Source organism: Salmo trutta, chromosome 10 (genome assembly GCF_901001165.1).
Source record: "Salmo trutta chromosome 10, fSalTru1.1, whole genome shotgun sequence".
NCBI classification, from domain to species: domain Eukaryota; kingdom Metazoa; phylum Chordata; class Actinopteri; order Salmoniformes; family Salmonidae; genus Salmo; species Salmo trutta.
Window position 1 is genome coordinate 22,563,926 of NC_042966.1, and position 23,994 is coordinate 22,587,919.

General features: G+C 45.0%; 1 protein-coding gene across 5 annotated transcripts in view; it reads right to left on the minus strand.

The window, feature by feature from the left end:
• trrap (transformation/transcription domain-associated protein) overlaps window positions 1-23,994 on the minus strand; it is an 81,132-nt gene that overhangs the window by 29,022 nt on the left and 28,116 nt on the right. For 3 of the 5 annotated variants that reach the window (XM_029764947.1, XM_029764948.1, XM_029764949.1), the window contains 21 exons: window positions 23,700-23,966; window positions 23,216-23,422; window positions 22,303-22,461; window positions 22,009-22,176; window positions 21,742-21,852; window positions 20,691-20,837; window positions 19,521-19,734; window positions 19,224-19,352; window positions 18,368-18,517; window positions 14,728-14,790; window positions 13,395-13,594; window positions 12,971-13,092; window positions 11,698-11,911; window positions 11,085-11,264; window positions 10,533-10,679; window positions 10,049-10,168; window positions 8,673-8,963; window positions 6,635-6,772; window positions 6,114-6,226; window positions 4,169-4,304; window positions 2,667-2,858 (listed from right to left, as the gene is read on the minus strand). In XM_029764947.1, the coding sequence (XP_029620807.1) occupies window positions 2,667-2,858; window positions 4,169-4,304; window positions 6,114-6,226; window positions 6,635-6,772; window positions 8,673-8,963; window positions 10,049-10,168; window positions 10,533-10,679; window positions 11,085-11,264; window positions 11,698-11,911; window positions 12,971-13,092; window positions 13,395-13,594; window positions 14,728-14,790; window positions 18,368-18,517; window positions 19,224-19,352; window positions 19,521-19,734; window positions 20,691-20,837; window positions 21,742-21,852; window positions 22,009-22,176; window positions 22,303-22,461; window positions 23,216-23,422; window positions 23,700-23,966 (3,468 nt within the window). The remainder of the gene's footprint in view (window positions 1-2,666; window positions 2,859-4,168; window positions 4,305-6,113; window positions 6,227-6,634; window positions 6,773-8,672; window positions 8,964-10,048; window positions 10,169-10,532; window positions 10,680-11,084; window positions 11,265-11,697; window positions 11,912-12,970; window positions 13,093-13,394; window positions 13,595-14,727; window positions 14,791-18,367; window positions 18,518-19,223; window positions 19,353-19,520; window positions 19,735-20,690; window positions 20,838-21,741; window positions 21,853-22,008; window positions 22,177-22,302; window positions 22,462-23,215; window positions 23,423-23,699; window positions 23,967-23,994) is intronic. The other 2 variants (XM_029764951.1, XM_029764950.1) reach the window with 1 other exon arrangement.

The window sequence follows — 23,994 nt, forward strand, 5'->3', positions numbered from 1 at the left end:
TAGGGCTGGTGGCAGGGACAGAACACCATATTAAGGCTACGGCTGGTGGCAGGGACAGAACATCATTAAGGCTAGGGCTGGTGGCAGGGACAGAACATCATTAGGGCTGGTGGCAGGGACAGAACATCATATTAAGGCTAGGGCTGGTGGCAGGGACAGAACATCATTAAGGCTAGGGCTGGTGGCAGGGACAGAACATCATATTAAGGCTACGGCTGGTGGCAGGGACAGAACACCATATTAAGGCTAGGGCTGGTGGCAGGGACAGAACATTATATTAAGGCTAGGGCTGGTGGCAGGGACAGAACACCATATTAAGGCTAGGGCTGGTGGCAGGGACAGAACATCATATTAAGGCTAGGGCTGGTGGCAGGGACAGAACATCATTAAGGCTAGGGCTGGTGGCAGGGACAGAACATCATATTAAGGCTAGGGCTGGTGGCAGGGACAGAACATCATTAAGGCTAGGGCTGGTGGCAGGGACAGAACATCATTAGGGCTAGGGCTGGTGGCAGGGACAGAACATCATTAAGGCTAGGGCTGGTGGCAGGGACAGGGACAGAACATCATTAGGGCTGGTGGCAGGGACAGAACATCATATTAAGGCTAGGGCTGGTGGCAGGGACAGAACACCATATTAAGGCTAGGGCTGGTGGCAGGGACAGAACATCATATTAAGGCTAGGGCTGGTGGCAGGGACAGAACATCATATTAAGGCTAGGGCTGGTGGCAGGGACAGAACACCATTAAGGCTAGGGCTGGTGGCAGGGACAGAACACCATATTAAGGCTAGGGCTGGTGGCAGGGACAGAACACCATATTAAGGCTAGGGCTGGTGGCAGGGACAGAACATCATATTAAGGCTAGGGCTGGTGGCAGGGACAGAACATCATTAAGGCTAGGGCTGGTGGCAGGGACAGAACATCATATTAAGGCTAGGGCTGGTGGCAGGGACAGAACATCATTAAGGCTAGGGCTGGTGGCAGGGACAGAACATCATATTAAGGCTAGGGCTGGTGGCAGGGACAGAACACCATATTAAGGCTAGGGCTGGTGGCAGGGACAGAACATCATATTAAGGCTAGGGCTGGTGGCAGGGACAGAACATCATATTAAGGCTAGGGCTGGTGGCAGGGACAGAACATCATATTAAGGCTAGGGCTGGTGGCAGGGACAGAACACCATATTAAGGCTACGGCTGGTGGCAGGGACAGAACATCATATTAAGGCTAGGGCTGGTGGCAGGGACAGAACATCATATTAAGGCTAGGGCTGGTGGCAGGGACAGAACATCATATTAAGGCTAGGGCTGGTGGCAGGGACAGAACACCATATTAAGGCTACGGCTGGTGGCAGGGACAGAACATCATATTAAGGCTAGGGCTGGTGGCAGGGACAGAACATCATTAAGGCTAGGGCTGGTGGCAGGGACAGAACAAAGACTAAAAGATATGGAGTCTCCATTCTGAAGGGTCTAATTTATTTGTTTTATTTAACCCTTATTTTACCAGGTAAGTTGACTGAGAACACATTCTGATTTACAGTAACGACCTGGGAAATAGTTACAGGGGAGAGGAAGGGGAATGAATGAGACAATTGGAAGCTGGGGATGATTTGGTGATTGATGGTATGAAGGCCAGACTGGGGATTTAGCCAGGACACAGGGGTTAACACCCCTACAATAAGTGCCATGGGATCTTTAGTGAGTACAGAGTCTCTAAACTGGGATATGAAATGCTGTTGAGCTGCTAGAATCTACACACGAATGATCAATCATTTTCATCAACCCATCAATCAAGATTAATACTAAAGCCAACAATCAATATAGCTAGTGTAAATTCATTGGAAAGTCCTGTATTTTGATGGCTTGATTCCAAATGCTGTTTGATTCTAGTTATTTACCTGCAGAAAGCCTTTGTTTTAGAGGCTCTCAGGGCTTTAAGTGTATGGTACTGAAATAAAGATTTACGACTGCCGAGTTCACTAAGCAGGAAAGAAACGTTGTTTTCCTGCTTTTATAATGAATGGGACCACAGACAAATGAATGTAGCGGCACTCAATTCAAATAGCTGCCTTCAAAAGAGAAATGTCCTGAATCGGTCGGCGGACCCACCAAATCAAATCACCAGAAACAAAATAAATTGGGCAGTACAATATTCTAACAATTATCTGTTAATATCAGCTGATGGCACATTTATAACCTTCATTTTAGAGTGGCCATTCATCATGCAAATGTAATTTTGGAGCAGGTATTTATTCAAACACTATCTGATGGGGGGGAAGCAATTACAGACAGTCTAAAGTTACTGCCTCAGTCTCGCCACTTTACTTTCTGTCTACATTTTTCTTTTCCTCTCACTCCCTCTCCTCTTTCTTCCATTTTATTTCACTCTCCTCTTTCTTCTCCTCCTTCTCAGTCTGTCTCACTCCATTATCTCCCTCCCTCTGGTTTTTATTGCACTTTCAGGGAAGTGTTTTTCCCCTCTTCATTCCCAGAAAACAGATTATCAGTGTTTTCCCCAGTAAATTGTCTGGGATCACTGATCGACTCTTCATTTGGCAATACAGTGATCAAAAGAGATGTGTTCCAGACTTTTATTTCATCTTGATTAAGAATTGAGACATATTCAGGTGGTGCTTGTGAGTCTGCCTCCCTCATCTCTTACCTGAAGTAGTGGTGTGTGTACGTGGGACACGATGTGAGGCAGTCTTCTCCACTCCCGTATGGCCAGACTTGAAGCCATCTCCACCAGCCGTTCTATGAAGTTGAGCTGCTGCTCCTCTGGATGGCAGATAGCCAGGTAACCACGGTGCATGTTCACCTTCCACGCCATCTCCTTAGGACAACTCAGCTCCACCTTACAGACAGATTACACACACACACACGTTACCTATCTATGAAAACACAAGGTTATACACAAGTTACACACACACACACCACGCACGCTTGGTGCATATGAGAAAGTAACACGTGAGGCTTTGTCAGCTGACATTTTGGACTGCAATTCTGTGTGTGCATCTCAAGTGAATTACTTCATGCCACTGTCACAAAGCAGCACTCTAACAGGACACAATACACCACCTGTTCTATTCATTCTCCTCATCATTTTAAAAAGGCCTGAGTGGTTAATGAATAATCAGCCTGACACGGAGGTGAGCAGAGACTATATTGATCAGACCACTGAGTGCTTTAACCACAACACAACAAAACCCCAATGGGAGCCTGCCTTCTGCGCAGTCAAACCTGGGAAACATTATTAGGTGTGTGGGTGTCCCTCGGTCTGTGTGTGTTGATGGGGGAGAGAATTACAGCGATCGGTCAACGTGTACTTATCACAGACGAGGGGATAGGTGATGAATCTCCCGGAGACAGTGGTGGCCTTATCAGAGGCTGTTTAATTGAAAGCTGGGCCATTCAGATAGACAGACGGAGCCTCACCACAACAACAGCAGCCTGCTCTACTCTGTCTTCTACCACCGCCACGTAACAAAACGCACAACAGATTTTGGGCCAATTAATCACACAGAAATATTAGATCTATGCAGAGAGAGCCAGAGAGCGAGAGAGCGAGGCAACCAGTGGAGCACAAACATTGTAATTACAAACCATATTTATTTTCCTTTAAAACTTTAAAAAAAAACTCTACATAGCCAATAATAACATTTGAAATGTCTATATTCTTTTAAAAATGGTGTAATGTTTACAAAATTTTCCTTTGTTTATTGTCCATTCCATTTGCTTTGGCAATGTAAACATATGTTTCCCATGCCAAGAGACCGAGAGAGAGAAACAGAGAGATAGAGAGAAAGACTGAACGTAAGAGGCTGCTAGTTAAAGGTTTTGCTGGACAGTTTAATGAGATGTCACCTCAGGACAGTGGCTCGTTTCAAAATCTCCTTGAGCAGAAAGCAAGACAGGAGTATTTGTTATGTGTCAGCTACTATCACATTCCCTCCTCTACTCTGCTTTAGAAAACACGAGGCTGATAAATTAACCTTCCTAACGACTGCCAAACTACATTTCCACAGCTTTCCAAGAGTTCTGGAGCTGGAAACCAGACCTCAGCCGAGTGTGTGTGTGTCTGTCTGACTGTCTATGTGCGCTTGTGTATAGCTGTGTCAGCGTGTGTGTGTGTGTGTGTGTGTGTGTGTGTTGGGCATCCCCTACCTGTACCAGCGCTTCCTTCATGGCGCCCCAGTTGGAGACTCTCCAGGCACACTCCAGTACCAGGTAGGGGTTGCTGTTGCCTTTCGACTGGCCGTACTCTGTCAGAGGCTCCCACTGGTTCAACTCTTTAGAACAGCTGCAGAAACAGGGAGGAGAGTTGATATCAAGATGAATACCAGTTCTCATCGATGGGGCTGTAGTGGAACAGGTTGAGAGCGTCAACTTCCTTGGTGTCCACATCACCCACGAACTATCATGGTCCAACCACACTAAGACAGTCGTGAAGAGGGCACGACAAAGCCTATTCCCCCTCAGGAGACTGAAAAGATTTGGCATGGGTCCTCAGATCCTCAAAAGGTTCTACAGCGGCACCATCGAGCGCATCCTGACTGGTTGCATCACTGCCTGGTATGGCAACTGCTTGGCCCCCGACCACAAGGCACTAAAGAGGGTAGTGTGTACGGCCCAGTACATCACTGGGGCCAAGCTTCCTGCCATCCAGTACATCTATACCAGGCGGTGTCAGAGGAAGGCCCTAAAAATTGTCAAAGACTCCAGCCATCCTAGTCATAGACTGTTCTCTCTGCTACCACATGGCAAGCGGTTTCGGAGCGCCAAGTCTAGGTCCAAAAGGCTTCTTAACAGCTTCTACCCCCAAGCCATAAGACTCCTGAACAGCTAATCAAAGGGCTACCCAGACCCCTCTTTCACACTGCTGCTACTCTCGGTTTATAATCTATGCATTGCCTACCCCTGCGGAAACACAGTTCCCGCTCAGCCCAGTCAAAACTGTTCGCTGCTCTGGCACCCCAATGGTGGAACAAGCTCCCTCACGACGCCAGGACAGCGGAGTCAATCACCACCTTCCGGAGACACCTGAAACCCCACCTCTTTAAGGAATATCTGGGATAGGATAAAGTAATCCTTCTAACCCCCCCCAAAAAAAATATATAGATGTACTATTGTAAAGTGGTTGTTCCACTGGATATCATAAGGTGAATGCACCAATTTGTAAGTCGCTCTGGATAAGAGCGTCTGCTAAATTACGTAAATGTAAAATGTAAATGTCACTAACTACCAACATGTACATATTACCTCAACTAACCGGTTCCCCCACACCGGTACCCCCTATATATAGTCTCATTTGTTATTTTACAGCTGCTGTTTAATAATTTGTTATTTTTCTTTACTTCTTAAAGCATTGTTGATTAGGGGCTCATAAGTAAGCATTTCACTGTAAGGTCTACACCGGTTGTATTTGGCACGTGACTAATAACATTTGATTTGAATAATATACACTGAGTGTACAAAACATAAAAAGGTACACCTTCCTAATATTTAGTTGCACAACCCTTTTTCCCCTCAGAACAGCCTCAATTCATCGGGGCATGGACTCTACAAGGTGTCAAAAGCATTCCACAGGGATGCTGGCCCATGTTGACTCCAATGCTTCCCACAGTTGTGTCAAGTTGGCTGGATGTTCTTTGGGTGGTGGACCATTCTTGACACACAAGGGAAACTGTTTTGCGTGAAAAATGCAGCAGCGTTGCAGTTCTTGACACATTCAAACCAGTGCACCTGATACCCATTACCATAGCCCGTTCAAAGGCTCTTAAACCTTTTGTCTTGCCAATTCACCCCCTGAATGGCACACATACACAATCCATGTCTCAAGGCTTAAAAAGTCTCCACTTCATCGACACCGATTGAAGTGGATTTAACAAGAGACAACAATAAGGGATCATAGCTTTCACCTGGTTAGTCTGTCATGGAAAGAGCAGGTGTTCCTAATGTCATGGAAGGAACATGTAGTTACTTTATACACCATTAACTACATGGCAAATACAGATATTACATAGTAACTGCATAGCTATGACAGTAATTATGTAGTTATTACACCTACGATGGAGTAACAACTACACCAGTAAATAGATCAGTTATTTACCGTATCCAGTGGTCCTCCCAGAGTTGGTACTCCGGTAAGATGGCAGGAGAGGCGTTGCTCCTCTCGTGTTCCTTCCTGGCTTTTTCCATGGCCTTCTCATAGCTCTCCTGGGCCTGTTGAAGGTAAAAATAGTAAATAGTCAGCACTACCCAGCTGTGACCAACTCAGTGGCCTTGTGGATTGAGTGTCCGCCCTGAGATTGGAAGTTCGATCCCCGGCCGAGTCATACCAAATACTGTAAAAATGGGACACGGTGCATCTCTGCCTTCGACTTGGCATTAAGGAGATAGATTGGGGGCAAGCCCTTGCGATAGACTAGCGCCCTGTCCAAGGGGTGTTGTAAATCAAGCTGCCTCATGCTACAGAAACAGGAGATAGGCTTTTGCTCCCATGAGCTGTTCCGGCTCGCACAAGCCAAGGCTCGTGCAAGGCTACCTACCCAGCTGTAGGCTTTGTAGTGAAATTGTACAATGTTTTCAACATTATAAAATTTGCCAGTGCATCAATCAACAAGACCTCACCTGTTCGAAGAAGCCGTGCTGCTCGTAGGCAATAGCCGTGGAGGTCTCTGGGAACTTGCAGCGTTTCTGCCACAGCCCCGCCCACATGTCCTCCTCCTGCAGTAGAGAGTACAGCTCTGCCAGGGAGTCCAGGATCTCCTAAAGGACCACAGAGTTGGGATCAGGGGTGTACATCTTCCCTTTCAAAGACTATTCCATACACATCTAGATACATGGGCCCCGATAAAGGAACTATATTTTTTTTAGTTTGAAAAGATTTGGATTATTAAGAGGAACAAATCAATGCGATACAATTAGATTCAATGCACTAACAGTTACTGCATGAAGACATTCATTTTCCAGTCTAAATGGAAATATGCTGCTTATGAAGCTGGGCCTCTCTGAGCAGGATCAGTCAGAGCTGTGTCAAGTCAAATGGACTCATCATATGCACAGGATACACGCTGTACATAGTACAATGAAATGCTTACTTGCAGGTTCACCTCTCGATATGCAACAATAATAATAGAAAAGGGTAATACAAATAGAAACTTGATGGAATAAAAATAGAATCTAAAGTTGAGCACAAGTATAAAGACGAGGAAGTGTCTGTTATGACTGTGTTGGGTATGGGAATGGTTGACAGTTTCTACTATCATGATATAAAATGAAAGAGGCATGTCTAACCCTAATCTTCAAGTTAAACTGGCATGGTTCTCATAACATAAAGCTACAAAAATGTAAATACATGTTCTTGAAGAGAATGTGTACATTTCAAGTCAATCTAATGTTACTTCCAGCATAATGTCACTGCAGGTTCAAATCAATCTAATGTTACTTCCAGCATAATGTCACTGCAGGTTCAAATCAATCTAATGTTACTTCCAGCATAATGTCACTGCAGGTTCAAATCAATCTAATGTTACTTCCAGCATAATGTCACTGCAGGTTCAAATCAATCTAATGTTACTTCCAGCATAATGTCACTGCAGGTTCAAATCAATCTAATGTTACTTCCAGCATAATGTCACTGCAGGTTCAAATCAATCTAATGTTACTTCCAGCATAATGTCACTGCAGGTTCAAATCAATCTAATGTTACTTCCAGCATAATGTCACTGCAGGTTCAAATCAATCTAATGTTACTTCCAGCATAATGTCACTGCAGGTTCAAATCAATCTAATGTTACTTCCAGCATAATGTCACTGCAGGTTCAAATCAATCTAATGTTACTTCCAGCATAATGTCACTGCAGGTTCAAATCAATCTAATGTTACTTCCAGCATAATGTCACTGCAGGTTCAAATCAATCTAATGTTACTTCCAGCATAATGTCACTGCAGGTTCAAATCAATCTAATGTTACTTCCAGCATAATGTCACTGCAGGTTCAAATCAATCTAAAGAAATAATGTTACTGTAGGTATAATTTCCAGTCAATCACATGCATTGTCATGCCACAAAGATCACCGCAGGTAAAGTTCAGTTCGGAACGTTGACATGGTTAAAGGGGGATACTGTTGAAATTCAGTTTTAAATCGCCTAAATTGTAGCAATTTGATTAAAACAACACATTCTACCCATAAAATGGAGACGTGATTTTTTATTTTTTAAGTAGTCCTGATCGTGTCAGTTTCCCTATAAGCTTCAACGATATACCGAAAGCTGTGCTTTCTAGTATGTACAACTAGAGTTTACTGGACAGTGGGCACCGGTGGGTTGTCTTGCAACCAATAAAGCCTATGATTATTGCACAAGTCATCTTACAAGCATTTCAATGGTGAAAGGTTAGTGAACTGGTTCATGCTACATTTGAATCGGTTTGGAGTTTTGTGGACCGATGCACTTGCATCTTAAACATTTGAACTGGATTCCAATTCGTATCAATGAATCGTTACATCCCTAGTCAGGATGCAGTGCCTGTCAAGCAGCCATACCCATTTAATGAATGGACAGTACAGTAAGTACAAAGGCAATGTCTGAAGAAAAGTTACCAAGCTAACCATGTACTCATCTAATAGAACTGAAAGTGAACAAGATGATGTCTGTAAACCCGTACCTGTTGTGGTGGAGTGATGCTCTCCTGTTCGTAGAATTCGTTGGTGCTCTGTTTGGGCTTGCTGTGCAGGCTGAGGCCCTTCTCAAAGGCCTGCTGTTCCAGCATCAGAGTGGAGCGCAGCCACAGATTGTGAGTCTTCCCCAGATACTTCAACACACAGGGCCTGATGGGGATAGGGGGCACACACTGGGACATTGCCTCCACGAAGCAGTTGAGGGCACTGGGCTGGCAGTCCCTCTGAGCCTGGTGGCTCCCACTGCACAGGAAAGGACTCATCTCACCTGACAGGGCCTGGGAGGGAGGTGACGTGGGAGGATGGTTGGGGAGAGGAAAGGAGGGGAAGGAGAGTCAAGGTTAAAGAGGACAGACAATGTGTTTCTATGGCCAAAAGCATGCAATATTATGCACAACTGAAAACAAGCTGGAAGTAAATTGGACGCCACCATACTAGCTAGCACAGAATAATCATCTAAGAGACAGCCTCAGCAAAAATAATCACTATTTAAATGCCTTGAATAGATTTTTCCTCCAGCAGTCAGTACCCTGAAACCACATGAAGATATTTAGAACCAGATAATTATCAGCGTAAATATGCAACCTATTTAAGTCTTTATTCATGTCCGTCTGTGAGTGACAAACATCATTAAGACGTCTAGTTCTATTTCCAACGCGTCTCAGAAAGTTAATAGCTCAAATCACTTCAAATCAGGAGCCCTTAAATGAGCCTCTTAATACTGGAGGCATCTGGTTCATTAAACTCAGTATGTTTTTTCTTCTGACATATTCTGCATAAATGAATGGTTCCTCATTAAGAGGAAATTGCATGTTTTAAGGAAGAAATGGCAGAGCCAAGGTCAGGCTGACTGTCTGCTAACCAACGTCACGGAGCTGAGATGTATGTTTGTCTTGGAGAGAGTGCACGTCTCAGTGTCTGTGTGTCTCAGAGTGTGGTGCTGACCAGTCAGGTCAGGCCAGAGCCTGTGACCCGTGTCGGCCCTTGACGGCCCTGTCCAGGTAAATAATGATGACAGAATGAGTCACGCCATAGCCTTTGACCTCTATCACGGCATGACAACCAGGGTTTTGACCTGTAAACTTGCACAGAAGGTATAAATAGCTCATATCAACGTTGCAGATAGAAACACCATGAATAGACATTGGAAAATAATTACTATTACAATAGTGCATCTATTTCTATGGAGCGGACATGATTTCATCCACCTAAACGTTGCAGAATGTTGCCCCCTTTTGAACAGGCCCCAATCCAGTTGTGAGCACATTTAATTTACCGTCCATTGTAGCCTGGCCATCTAGTGCCAACCTTATGACCTGGAAGTACAGGACATGTTAATGCACATTGACCTGGCAGTACTTACGTGTTGCTGACGGTCAGAGAGGATCTTCCACAGTCGAGGGAACAGCTGTACCCAGGTCTTCTCAGCCAAGGGGGTGGAGATGTGACACAGCTGGACCAGGGCGTTCAGCAGCGCCCCCGTCTGACACAGACACAATGACAAAACAGGTCAGCATCAGACAAAATGACAATACGGGGTTAACATCTCGCTCTTACAAAACAGCCCTACAAGAATCATTCAACAAAAATCCCAAAATTAAAGGTTGTGCAGGAAATTCCAAAGGATTTTGTGGCTACTTTCCTGTGGAACAACCTACAAGATAAAGGTTCAGGGGTCAACTTAGCACCTTCCAAATCTGGTTCCTTAAGGTTCATCCATATAATCTATCAAATGTAGAATGTGTGCTCAAAGCCAAAGTCTTTTTTGCTAAAAGCGTTGAACTTGACAGTGAGGGCGGGGAGGGTTGATTTGAACTAACAGGGCAAGGGTTTGTGTCATAACTCACCTTGACCTCTCTAAGGGAATCGAGGAACTTGTCGTGGCGGTTGGTGAGCATGTGCAGCTGGTTGCCTGTGTCTTTCTCTGCCTGCTCCTTGTTCTTGGGGATGGCTGTCTGGTCCCCTGGGGCTAGCTCTATGTCGATCTCCACATCCTGGAGGAGAGAGAGGGGGGAGGGAGAGGAAAGGACAGGGGGAGAGAGTAGAAGATGATTGAGGAAAGGAAGAACAGAAGAGATGGGGGATACATTTAGTCATTTGTTGTAATATATGCAAAAGCACTTAGTCTTTCCCCTTGGAGAGATGATCATAATGAGATGGGGGAGGAAAGGTAAACAGAAAATATTGACTGTTATATAAATACTGCTATGAATACGGCATCAAATCTGGGGGGGAAACAGTTTGCTGCAGCAGGAAATACAGGTCAACAGAGGGAGAACTAGATGTTATTCCTCCCCAATAACAAACACACGATGGGATAATGGGGCTGTGTGTGTCAACACGTCTCTTAGTGTGTGTGTCCGTGTGACCCTCGGATTCCTGTTGCGCAGCATCCTCACCTCCTCCTTGGTCTCGCTGTTCTCCCTCTCTCTGGGCTCTTGCTTGATGTGGGTTGCCATGGCGAAGGCGGCACGGTCGTGGCTGTCGGCCAGATTGATGACGTTGGTGATGGATGGGAGCATGGAGCCCTGGCAGCTGGTCCCGATGATGCTGTTACGCTCACACACCGCCAGCAGCAGCTAACAGAGAGAGAGACACAGAAAAAAAGATCACAGAAATTCAGGTTAACACTTTCTAGGGGGTCTGAAGCATTATGGAGACACTTCACAAAAAAGGCAGTCTGTACAGACATTATGGACAAGCTACATCACATACCACTGTATACAATAATTATTTGTGCTAAATCAGGACATAGTTAGATTTCAAAGCTTAGTCCTAACTGGAGTATTCAGAAACATGGAGAGCCGAACCCTCATTGGTTAACATTTTTATCTTGTGTTCTTTTGAACTTAACATGAATTGGGGGTATTTAGAGTACACTGAAAACAGAGAACAAGGCTGTTAACTACATTGACAAAAGTGCAGTTAACCTTATAGTCCCAAGCTCTCAAATGTCTCAACTGACATCAAAACAGTCATGACTCGACCCCTCGTCCCAGTACATGTCCTTACCTCTATGCATTGTTTGATCCAGAAGTGGCTGCTCATGGCCTCCCAGTTCTGAGAGCAGCAGATGTAGAGTAGCCTCTCGTAGACACGTCTCTTCATGGAGAGGTCAAACACCTCAAAGAACTTAGCCCTGATCAGAGGCTGGGCGCAACGCAGCCCCGACAGAAAGGCCGGCTCCAACTTCGACGTGATGTCACTTCCTGAGAGACTCTCGTCCCTGATTGGACAAAGAGGGTTGAAATGCATCTATGTAACCATTCTTTATATCTAATTGAAAATGGTTTACGAGTGCAATTTATTTATCTTATACAGTTGTTCACGCTAATGCATTTCAGAGCAAGCTCCTTCATAACAATTAAGATACAAAAGGAGCTAAAAGCATCATGGCAATGAGTGAAGAAGCAATGAAGGTCATTGTAGTGAAACAGTGTAGGATGCAGACAGTTACTTAAACTTAATGTTTAAAAAAACGGAGCACCTTATCTTTAATGATAATCCTAGCGGAATAGTAAAAGGGTTAACATCCCACATTAAATGCTGTGTAATAAGCTATACAATCATTTCTAGATCATTCCACAGCCCTGGTGAATGGGCCTCTAGAGTATTTAAAAGAGGAAGAGTAATGTCTCAGCAGTTGAGTGTATTATACTGAAGCTACTAAACCATCTACTTATTCAAAGACGTCGTCGTGGAGCAGATGCTATGTGGACGGTGATGCGTCAATCATAGTTTTACAGCTTGTTCAAAGTTACGTGACTTACAGAGCAGATCGTCTGTGGACAGGCAGAATGGGAAAAGGGATGGGACAGTCTTGAGGACTGGAGGAGAGGAACGGATGAGTGGTATTTGTGGTTAGAGGGCCAGCCAGGATGAATAGCAGTGGGCTGAGGAGTCAGTCATCTTTCGCTTGGCTGCCTCACCCCTCTGCCACCCTCCCATCTCTCCCTCACACCATGTGTCCTGTCACTGGAAGACCCTCAAACCCAACCCCCATCATTCTGTCTACCCTATCCCCAACCTCTGTCTTTGCCTTTCTCTCTCTATAGATGGAGTGGTGTGGTGGCATACTCCCGCGCTCTCTCCACCCCACTCCAATCCCTTCTGCTCAATGGATGAATGGTTTGTGGCAATGACCTGGCATACTCCTCTCTCTGCACCCGACTCCCTCCCGCCTTTCTCTCTACGCCCATGCCCCCCAATTGATGGGTGAAATAGCGTAGCGCCGCGAGTATGTTTGCCGTGCATACTCATCCAGGTGATTAATGGGGGTAATTACCTGTAAACGTAATTAACGAGGTCCAGAAATTGGGCGTTTAACTCAAGGTCATCAGGGAAACGCTTCTCAATATAGGTCATCATCTTCACCAGCAGAATGGACTTCTCACGAAGATTGGGCATCTGTGGATGGAGAGAGGGATGGAGGGAGCGAGAGAGATATGGAGGAGAGAGCAGATTGATTCAGTTCATTTATCTTTAGTGCATCTGAAGGGGGGAGTGTGTAGCACCTTTGGTCCTCGCTACCACCTCATTGTCTCTGCTGGACTCAGAGCAAAGACACCTGTGTAGATTTGTGTTTCCTGGTTCCAAGATTGCTTTGCTGGCTAGTTGTTCTTACACAGATCATTAACAATGCATGTCCTGGGTTTTCAGTGTTTGCTAAACGGCCAACAGGGAAATGTGATGAAAAATGGTCCTCTCACCTGGTTTGCTGCCATGGGGGAATTGTTCTTAACCCACTCCTCCACGATCTTGACGATGGCGCGGAGGATCTTGGCGTCAGGCGACTTCTCGATGAGCGACGTGAGGATGACTTGGATGAAGTTCTTCCTCATCTCAATGGACATGACGGACAGACGACTCTTCACCAGGTCCAGAGACAGCATCACTAGTTCGCTAGTTACTGTGGGGAGAGGTTAGAGGTTAGAGGTCATGACGGACAGACGCGTCTTCACCAGGTCCTGAGACAGCATCACTAGCTCGCTAGTCACTGTAGGGAGAAGTTAGAGGTCATGACATAGAATGTCAATTCACTTAACTGCATTCACTACAAAGTGTAAAAGAGTGTGTTTGGGTTCTTTGACAGTGAACATATAGGTCATTAGAGATCCATTTAAAAAGCCTGATAGCATCTCACTATCATTACCGGTCTTAGGAAGAGCAGGGATAGAGGTGCTTGGCTTGGGCTCATTGGCTATGACCAACAGTAAATGCAGTTTCACTGCAGCAGCACCCAGTGGCCACTCGAACACCGCAAGACTGAACTTGCAGAAAACACTAAACAGGAGGACCATCTAACCTTTGGAGAAACTGTGCAAGGTAAAAAGACTGTTTGTCTCAGCCAGAGGCATCTCACTGCATCTACAACCCAGGAGGGGAATCAGAGCCGTGGTAGATCCCCAGTGAGACCTCTATCAGCCCAGTGGATGTGCCAGACCTTCCAGCCATTCACACTGATAGAGGGGCTTCTGTATGGGCCAAACAGACCCGAGATAGGGGGATATCTGAGCTCTGGGTCCTGAGGGGTTTCTGGAGGTGTCCGGAACACACACACACATTGTGATTTGACTGCTACACCCTCTCATCTCAGTGTCACACATAAGGAAATCAAACTGTTTCTAGGGGGTGCTAAGGTCAGCCAGCTGAAATGTCACCCGTTTGATGAAGGCTAACTAAGGAAGACTGTATTATAGAACTGGGAGAACAATAATGGCTGATGACTGGAGGAAATGGAGCAGAGAACCAGGCCGTGTAAGAAGTAACCTGATGCCATCCCACCTGGGCTGCTGGCGCTGGGTAACACATCTATTGGGAGACCTGGGACTGGTGGGCCTGAGTATGTGGTAAAAGGTGTGTGTGTGTTAAGGCTCCAGAGTGCAACCATTTAGTCGCATTTTAAGTCCCTTTGACTTGGCTGTGCGAGTTAAATGTTGAAATGGTCGCATCTCATTCAACTCCCTATTTTTCAAAACCATGATTTGGTCAAACAGAGTTATCCTGATTCCTAAAATGAACGTGTCTGATCTGCCCCTGTACCTGTTTCGCTGGCGGCTGCTGTGATGAGCGAGCCACTCTCACTCCCTCTCCCTCCTGTGCGCTCTAGAGGGAGAGAAAAATGTGTTCTGATTGCGCAACATTTCAAACTGTGAAATTGTTTTGAAAGCACAATGTTTGTTGGATAGAGGATCCCAGCTTGCTGTAGGTATAACATTTATTTCTCAATATTGAGTGATTGGCACCGTTTTAAAAAGAAAGTTTCTTTACAGCTTTAAGATACAGAGCGCACGCGCGAGTGCATACCGCAGTGTTTTGTGAGTCAGTGCATACCGGTAGGCCTATATAAGTCACTCGGGTGGCTTCGTTTTGTTGTTGGGACAATTAATTTACTGTTATATTAAATCAATTACATGGCTAACTAGCAACCATAGTATATTTATTTAGTAAATGTATATTTATCTAGCAAATGTTTTTTTTAATTTCCACTTCCTTAAGAGGTGAATTAGTCCCAAATGAATTAGCCGACAGCAGGGATCAACAACTAGATTCAGCCGTGGGACGACTTTCTGAGAGGATGGTCTGAGGACCGGAATATATTTACAGATACTTTGTAGACTGAAAGTTGACCGCAAGAAGTCAAAACATATAGATTTGGCTAAAACATCATTTCTAACCTGCTTACATTTGTATAGATCACATATAAAGTGCCTTCAGAAAGTATTCACACCCCTTGACTTTTTCCACGTTGTACAAAAAGTACAAAAAGTACAAAAAACTCAAGACAAGTTCATATTTCAAATCTAGCTCCTAAACTTAGGCAGCATTATGTGTAATGTAACAGAGTCATGGTCAAGGGCTAGCTCTGGTCAAACTCTAAACAAACTCTTGAAGTTTAAAAACATTAAAAGTTCCTCCATTAAAGCAACTCCTCTGTTGGTATAACTCTATGGGCCTAACTCAGATAATGCATGTCATAGCAAGATGCCCAGCGTTCACCTCACCCGCAAAATTTCAGTCGTATGGCCAACCCTACACTAGACTTGTCCATCCAATGCATGTACATAGCTTGCCCACTCCTTAGCAAGCTGCTCTATCCATTGGTGAAGTAATGTAAGAGGTTTAAAAAGGAACAAAACATTTTTTTTATAAAACATTTTACCGGTTCCTAAGTTTGTTTTGCTGTTCGGAACGGGGGAAAAAAATGCTTCCGTTCAGAACGAAATTGGAAAATAATTTTGGTTCCAACTCCTAGTTGGAGTGAATTTAAAATGGATTAAATTGAGATTATCACTGGCCTACACACAATACCCCGTAATGTCAAAGTGGAATTATGGTGAAAAGCGGAAAGGTCCTCAGTCAATAAGTATTCAACCCCTTTGTCATGGCAAGCCTAAATAAGTTCAGGAGAAAAAAATGTGCTTAACAAGTCACATAATAAGTTGCATGGACTCACTATGTGCAATAGCATTTAACATGTTTTTGAATTACTTCCTCATCTCTGTACCCCACACATTCAATTATCTGTAAGGTCCCTCGGTTGAGCAGTGACATTCAAACACAGATTCAACCAAAGACCAGGGAGGTTTACCAATGTCTCGCAAAGAAGGGCACCTACTGGTAAAAGAGTAAAAATAAAAAAGCAGATATTGAATATCCCTTTGAGCATGGTGATGTTATTAATTACACTTTGGATGGTGTATTCATACACCCAGTCACTACAAAGACACGTGTCCTTAACTCAGTTGCCGGAGAGGAAGGAAACCGCTCAGGGATTTCACCATGAGGCCAATGATGACTTTAAAACAGTTACAGAGTTTAATGGCTATGAAATGAGAAAACGGAGGATGGATCAACAACGTTTTAGTTACTCCACAATAGTAACCTAATTGACAGAGTGAAGGAGGAAGCATGTACAGAACACTAATATTTTGCATCCGGTTTGCAATAAGGCACTCAAGTAAAACTGCAAAAAAAAAAAGTGGCAAAGAAATTAAGTTTATGTCCTGAATACAAAGCCTTATGTTTGGGACAAATCCAACAACACGTCACTGAGTACCACTTCATATTCTCAATTCATATTCTCAAGCTTTCCAACAGACACTGGGAGATAAATCACCTTTCAGCAGGACAATAACCTAAAACACAATGCCAAACATACACTGGAGTTGCTTACCAAGACGATATTGAATGTTCCTGAGTGGGCTAGTTACAGTTTTGACTTAAATCAACTTGAAAATCTATGACAAGACTTGAAAATGGCTGTCTTGCAATGATCAACCAACTTGACAGAGCTTGAAGAATTAAAAAAATAATAATGTGCAAATATTGTACAATTCAGGTGTGCAAAGCTCTACGAGACTTACCCAGAAAGACTCAACTGTATTCGGTACCAAAGATGATTCTAACATTTATTGACTCAGGGGGTTGAATACATATTTAATCAAGGATATATTAGTGTTTTTTAGCCATGTTTTTCTTTACAAATGTTATAATTTTTCTTCAACTTTTACATTGGAGTACTTTGTGGAGATCACTGGCAAAAAAAAAAGACAAATAAATGTTAATATTTTTTTCTTCTTCATTTTAACAAAATGTGGAAAAAGTCAAGGGGTGTGAATACTTTCTGAAGGCACCGTGTCTCTACTATGTGTGGGAATCCTGTAAAACACACTTTCAAAATTAAAACCATTTGGAGTGGATTTTCTGGTGTTTAGTATTAATAAATCCAAATATAAATAAATTAAATGTAAAAAATAATAATTTAAAATCAGTTGGCCTACTGCATTTGATATTAGTGGACTAAAAAGATGTAGGCAAATGAATCTATTGAACAAAATAAAAAAATAATTCACTTCTATTTTGACGGTAAAATAAACTAAGTGTACAAAACATTAGCAACACCTTCCTAATATTGAGTTGCACAACCCCTTTTCCTCTCAGAACAGCCTCAATTCATCGGGGCATGGACTCTACAAGGTGTCTGAAAAGCATTCCACAGGGATGCTGGCCCATGTTGACTCCAATGCTTCCCACAGTTGTGTCAAGTTGGCTGGATGTTCTTTGGGTGGTGGACCATTAGTGACACACACAGGAAACTGCTGAGCATGATAAGTCAATCTGCAACGCTGCTTGGTTTTCAAACCGGTGCGCATGGCACCTACTACCATACTCCGTTCAAAGGCACTTAAACATTTTGTCTTGCCCATTCATCCTCAATGGCACACATACACAATCCATGTCTCAAGCCTTAAAAATCCTTCTTTAACCTTCCTCCTCCCCTTTATCTACATTGATTTAAGCGGATTTAACAAGAGACACCAATAAGGTATCATAGCTTTCACCTGGATAGTCTCATGGAAAGAGCAAGTGTTCCTAATGTTTTGTACACTCAGTGTATAGCAACAATAGCCTAACTGTCAACAAAAAATACATGACAACCACTGCTTTAAGTTGGACATGTTAGATGAAAACATTTTTAGCACCGTGAATAATTTATGAGAGGATTACGGGGGAAAAATGTATTGCGTGACACTGCGGCAAAATTTAGGTGCGACCAAATGATGGGCTGGTGCCACCAACTGAAAAAGTAAGTAGCTCCAGTGAAACCAGGGGGAAAGTTAGTCTGGAGCCCTGTGTGTTAGTGTCTCTGAATGCGTGTGAGTCTGTGTGTAGTCCCAACCTGTGCTGGCCTCGGTGGGCCCGGGGGTGGCCTGCTGGGGACTGAGGTGTTCTCGGACCATCTTTTGCAGCGAGCGCATGAACACAGAGATGAGCCTGTCAATGTAGCTGGAGTTGTAACTACAAGCCGACTTCAGAATCATCAACGTACCTGGGAGAGAGAGAAAAATACATCTGAGACAATGCCACTGTCTCCCACACACACACACACACACACTAAAGACGTTTTTGGAGGAAATCGAACCAAATTACAGAAAAAGCATCTCCTGTAGAGGGGAGACGAATGTTACAATGTCACCGTCGGCGAGACATGCATCATACCAGCAGTGTGTGTGTGTGTGTGTGTGTGTAACACAACCCCTCAAGGAGAGGACAGGGTATGAAAGCAGTTATTGACCACTTTTGCCATTTCGGGAAACGGTATCAAATAGCGTTACCTTTAGAGTGTTCTCCAATAGCCATCTCACTTTGTGCCACTTAAATAAATAATGCCACCTCCATGTAAATTGAGACTTTATTCTCATGCATGAAAAATAAGCTTTTCAGAAAAACTTCTGACATCTGGTTTAAACCTGATATTAGAAGTAGTGAAAGACAAAAATCGGGCTTTACCTCCACAGACTGACTGACCTGTGCTGCACCGTTCATTTAACCAAACGAGCTGTTAACCCACCCAGCATAGACCACTGCTTTAGATTTAAACGACACACCTGCTCCTCTAATTACTGGATAGAGAGATGGTGTGTGCAGGCGTGCCTGAGAGAGCGAGAGCATGAATGATTGAGTGAATGAGTGCAAGGGAGAATAAGAGACCGACAGAGAAAGTAAAAGTGTCTTGGTTCTGGTAGGTGTCTTACCAAACAGCTGTGTTGGGTTAGCACTGCTGGTGGCCTTCTCATAGTTGGTGAGGCCCTCGTAGATTACTTTCCCCACCGCTGCATACAGACACTCCAACTCTTCATACTTAGACGCCACAGTTGACGTGCCTGGGAGAGGAACAGAAAAAGGCAACATATTTGATTATAGTAGAATGAAGTTTGGCTTATCGACTCAAAAAGCAGTTTCTTTTTGGGTCAACGGGGTCACAGGAAAAGTCCTAAAGGTATGTCACAGCAGACACCAGTCTGGGATCTACTAACACAGCTGGGACTCACTGGGCTCGGTGGGGAATACGCTCATCAGTCTGGATAGCAGAGAGTGGACGGCCCGCAGGACTTTGGTGTTGCCGCAGGTCATGCAGGCAGCAATGCCCCTCTGGAGGGGCTTGAAGTGGGTTAGGATGGCTGGGGACTGGAGTACCGTCAGCAGGAAGCACAGGATCTCCAGGCCAGTACAGATGTTAGAGAAGTTAGCCTGGGCTGGCTGCTCCTGGAGGAGGGAAGAGAGGGAGAGGTGGAGAGAAATAGAATGTGAGTGCAGGGTAATACGTCAATCCTTTTGGAGTGCTGTCAATTTCACTCTATCTAGTAGAGAGGGAGGAGAGATAGAAAGATGATTTGGAGCAGACCATTTGGTCTAATGTGTAATAATGAACAAGGTGACTCGGTTGATAAGGCTCTGGTTTAAGTTAAACGGTATTGATTCAGCGCTGCAGGAACAGAATAAGGCCTAGTCTCTGGTGTGTTTCAGATAGAGGTGTGTGTGTGTGTGTGTGTGTGTGTGTGTGTGTGTGTCCTCTCCCTTTAATGACTGACATGGCAGTACAATGAGATGAGAAAAGGCAATCTGATTTACAGCATTGTTCATTGGTCTGGATAAGACTGCTGGACATGTACTGTTCAGTCCCACCCCCCAGGTAAGGTTGGGGCTCGGTTTGAGGGGGGTTGCAGTGACCCACAGAGAGAAAAACAATCTTTGTCAGACATTTGGGGTTGCCCTCAGATAACCTTGTCTTAGGAAGCTTATGAATAGGGAGGAGGAGTGGAGGACGGGACACAGTCAAGTCAGTCCGGGTGGATTTACTTTAGTTATCTCTCCTACACTGAGTGAGGCTGCTGCTTCAAATAATGACTAAATAATGACAGGGAAGTGATAAGGGACAAAGGAATTAAAATAGGAAGACAAACTTAGGAGCTGAGGAAAACAACGGCCTTAAGGCCAAATCCCAGGAGGAAACTTGGCAAGAACACACTTCAGTTACTCACTCATTGAAAACACAGCTCCACATGGTGGATTTGAGCTAATGCAAGTATGATGTGAGTATTACAAATCATTTCTGGGAGGCATGATAAAGCAATTTTGACCGGAAGAGAAGTAAAACCTCAAATGTGAAACCAAAATCAACAACTAGAAAGCTAGAAGTGGAGATTTCTGTGAAGCCTTACCACAGTCATGAGGAGTTTGTCAAACCACTGTAGTTTGAGCTCAGCTCTGGGCCACATGTCAGGGCGGAGGGCAGTCTTCATCAGGCTGACACAGCGACGGGACAGGAGCTCACCTGGAGACCCCGCCACATTGGCACTGTCATTGACCTGGAGGACACATCATAAACATCCTGTTACAGGTTGTTCCATTTATGTTTAGAGGTTAGAGGGATTGGTGTCACCTTGTTAGTCAGTATACGTTACACCTGTGCTGGTTGCCATCTTGTTAAATGGGAAGGTGTTTGACCTGTGCTGGCCCAGGTGCTAATTAAGAGCGGCTGGCCCAGTGCTCCAGTTGTCTAGAGAGATGTGGAGGGTCAACACCTTTAGTTGGCTCTCCCTTGTTTGATTTCTAGAAAGACAATCCTTTATCTGATCTTCCCTGTCTACATCGTTTTGCTCCTCCTTTTGGTTTGCTTCCTGTCTTTAAGTTTGGTGTAGGTTTTTCCTTTGTTTGCCTCTTAGTGCACACTCATTGTGGGTGTCTTTCAGGTCCCGGTTGTTGTTGCTAATCAACTTTCAGTGGACTCTCCCATGAGTGTATTTCAGAACCCCTCCTAAAACCCCACTTTGTTTGTTTGTTCGTTCATCAGTGACTTTGTTAGTTCCACTTCTGTTTGAGTAACCTTGTTTTTCTTGGGGAAAGTAACAATCATTATCGTCCTCCATTGAAAATAGACAGAGGTTAATTAAGGGTCCTCGGGTCTTGTGAAACAAAATGGAGAAAAAGCAGCAGCTGTTTCAGTGTCAGACAATTGTAATATAAGTAAAATGAAGCACATTCAGAGACGGCTACACATGGCAATTATGTACAATGGTGCCCAGAGGAGGTGGTGACATTCTCTCCTGGTTCTATTTCAGGCAAAGCTCACAGATCCAGAACCAAGGACATGTCCCTCTGCAAGTCCAGGGGTGAACATCTGCTGCTGCTACTAAGGCCTGCTGACTGTGACGCAGTGACCGGGGTACCTAGGGCACTGTGTAAGCAAGGTGATCATGACAAAAGTGTTACCTGGCAGGCGATGCGGATGAGGAAGTTGACCACGGTGTCTGTGTGTTGTTTCTCCACTGGCTTGGTGAGGAGAGTCTCTGTTACCGGCATAGATGTACTGCGGCCAAACACCTACACACACACACACACACGGGACAGGGTGAGGTCAAACACACATGCATATTCCACCTAGCCAATCAGAAGGCATGGTGGAGCTGTTCCCTAGACCCATCAGGGTTTCCTGATCATGTGACTGGAGAAAATAATCTGTTCCCTGCTGATACATACACTTGTGCTGGGCGGTGTTACCGCGGCGACAGCTCCAGTGGCGGTACGGAACCTCTTGACGTCCTGTCCGGCAGCAGAGTCCATAGAGAGACCTCTCTTCACCCCCCCAGTACCGCCTGCACTGGTCCCCTCACCACTACCACCTGGGTCGGCCCCCTCCGCCTCCGGCTAGGAAAAAGGAATCAAATATCAAAGTCTACTTTCTACAGTTGTAAAAGGAAGAGTTGGAGAAATAATTAACGTGTTCTTTCCTCAAATAATTATCCATGTCATTAATTGTGCCTGCACGCGTACCAGTGCGTCTTTGATCCTCTGTAGTTCCCACTTGATGACAACCTCAGCCAGGTCCACAGCCAGCTTCCTCTGTTCAATAGTCACACTGGGGGTGAAGCCCAGACGCTGCATGGCACTGATCATGTGCTGCACCAGGTGGTGACGCACCGGGTAGTACACCTGGGGACGGGGAGGGATGCGTGGTTAGACACCACATGGGAGAAAACAGTGGGACAGGGGAAATACCTTGTGTGTGTTCATCTAGGCTACACAGGTATGCTCGAGACTCTAGATACCATCAATTTAAACTCTGACAAAGCCCACACACTTATTAGGCCTATACTTAGCCAGAGCACACACTCAAACCCCAAAGGGTCAAGTGCAGAGACACACAGACACAAACGCTCTGAAGAGGGTGCTTCTATGACACTCCTATCGGAGTGCTGTCAGCATTGTCAGAGATGATTAGAGCTGTTCAGATGGAGTGATTATCTCCGATGGGTGACAGTGACTTCTCAACCCCAGACAGAAAGCACAGCTAAGCCCTGTCTACATGCATACACGCTGCACAGAGAGTGAGATGAGCTTTCTGTCCGAGTGCAATCTACACGGTCAGAGATCATCAGATGGAGACGCACACACACTACTCTACGCACACGTCCATCATAACAGACTCATCTCTCCAGGGTAATGATGATATGAGTGGTCTCGGTCAGAGAGCAGTGTGTCAAAGTGCCACAGTTCAATCTAGAATGAACTTGACCAGGCGTCAGTCTACAGTTCTGAACAGCTGGCTGGGATCATAATGATGAAGGGTGTAGGAAGCACAAGGGGGGGAAACCCATAGAATTAGTAGATTCTATAAAGTAGAATTATACAGAAAAATTCACCCTGCGTGCTAGGATGTGTGTGTGTGCGAGTGTTTGTTACGCACTCTGAAGTGCTGGACGATAAGGTGCAGTATATGGACCAGTTGAGGGACGGTGTGTCCCTCCTCCACGATGATCTTGCGTGTCCAGTGGGTCAGCATCTGGTGTCCGTCCTCCATGCGGGCTGGCACGGCCGGGGTCAAGATGGCCATAGCCTGGCGGACTATAGCCCTGGCCTCCATAGTGTGGGCCTTCAGCAGGCTGTGGAACACCTAGATACACGCACAGTGGAAGAAATATGACCCATGTCAAATGTAAAACGTTACTTTTGGGGGCACAAATCAGTGAGCGGATATCCTTTGTAAATTGGATCATGTAGCCTAAAAACAGGCCTGCAACCTCCAAGAATGGTGCCGGTCAAGTGCCCTCCACATCAATGTGGACAAGACTGATAATCGACAATAATCGATGGCAACAACCTGCCACAATATATTCATTATAAGCTATTTCACAGAAAATTCCAACTATATTTTTAAAAAGTAAAGTAACCTGCAGTACGATCTTCTTGTGGATGGCGAACTTGGCGATGATGTGTGCCAGGAGCAGGTGGCCGCTGTACTTGCAGGCAGGGTCAACACAGGCCTTGGGCAGCAGGCATGGCCAGGCGAAGGTCATGAGGCGCCGCAGCTTGCTGTTCCGGGACTTGTTGTTGTCGTGGATGTGGTGGGGGGCGTGCTCCACCAGGAGAGTAGAGAACTGGAGCAGGTAGATACGGAGGGAATCTAGGAGGTCTGCCTGCTTTTCTGGATCCAGGACCTATAAGGGAGAGAAGATGGATGTATAA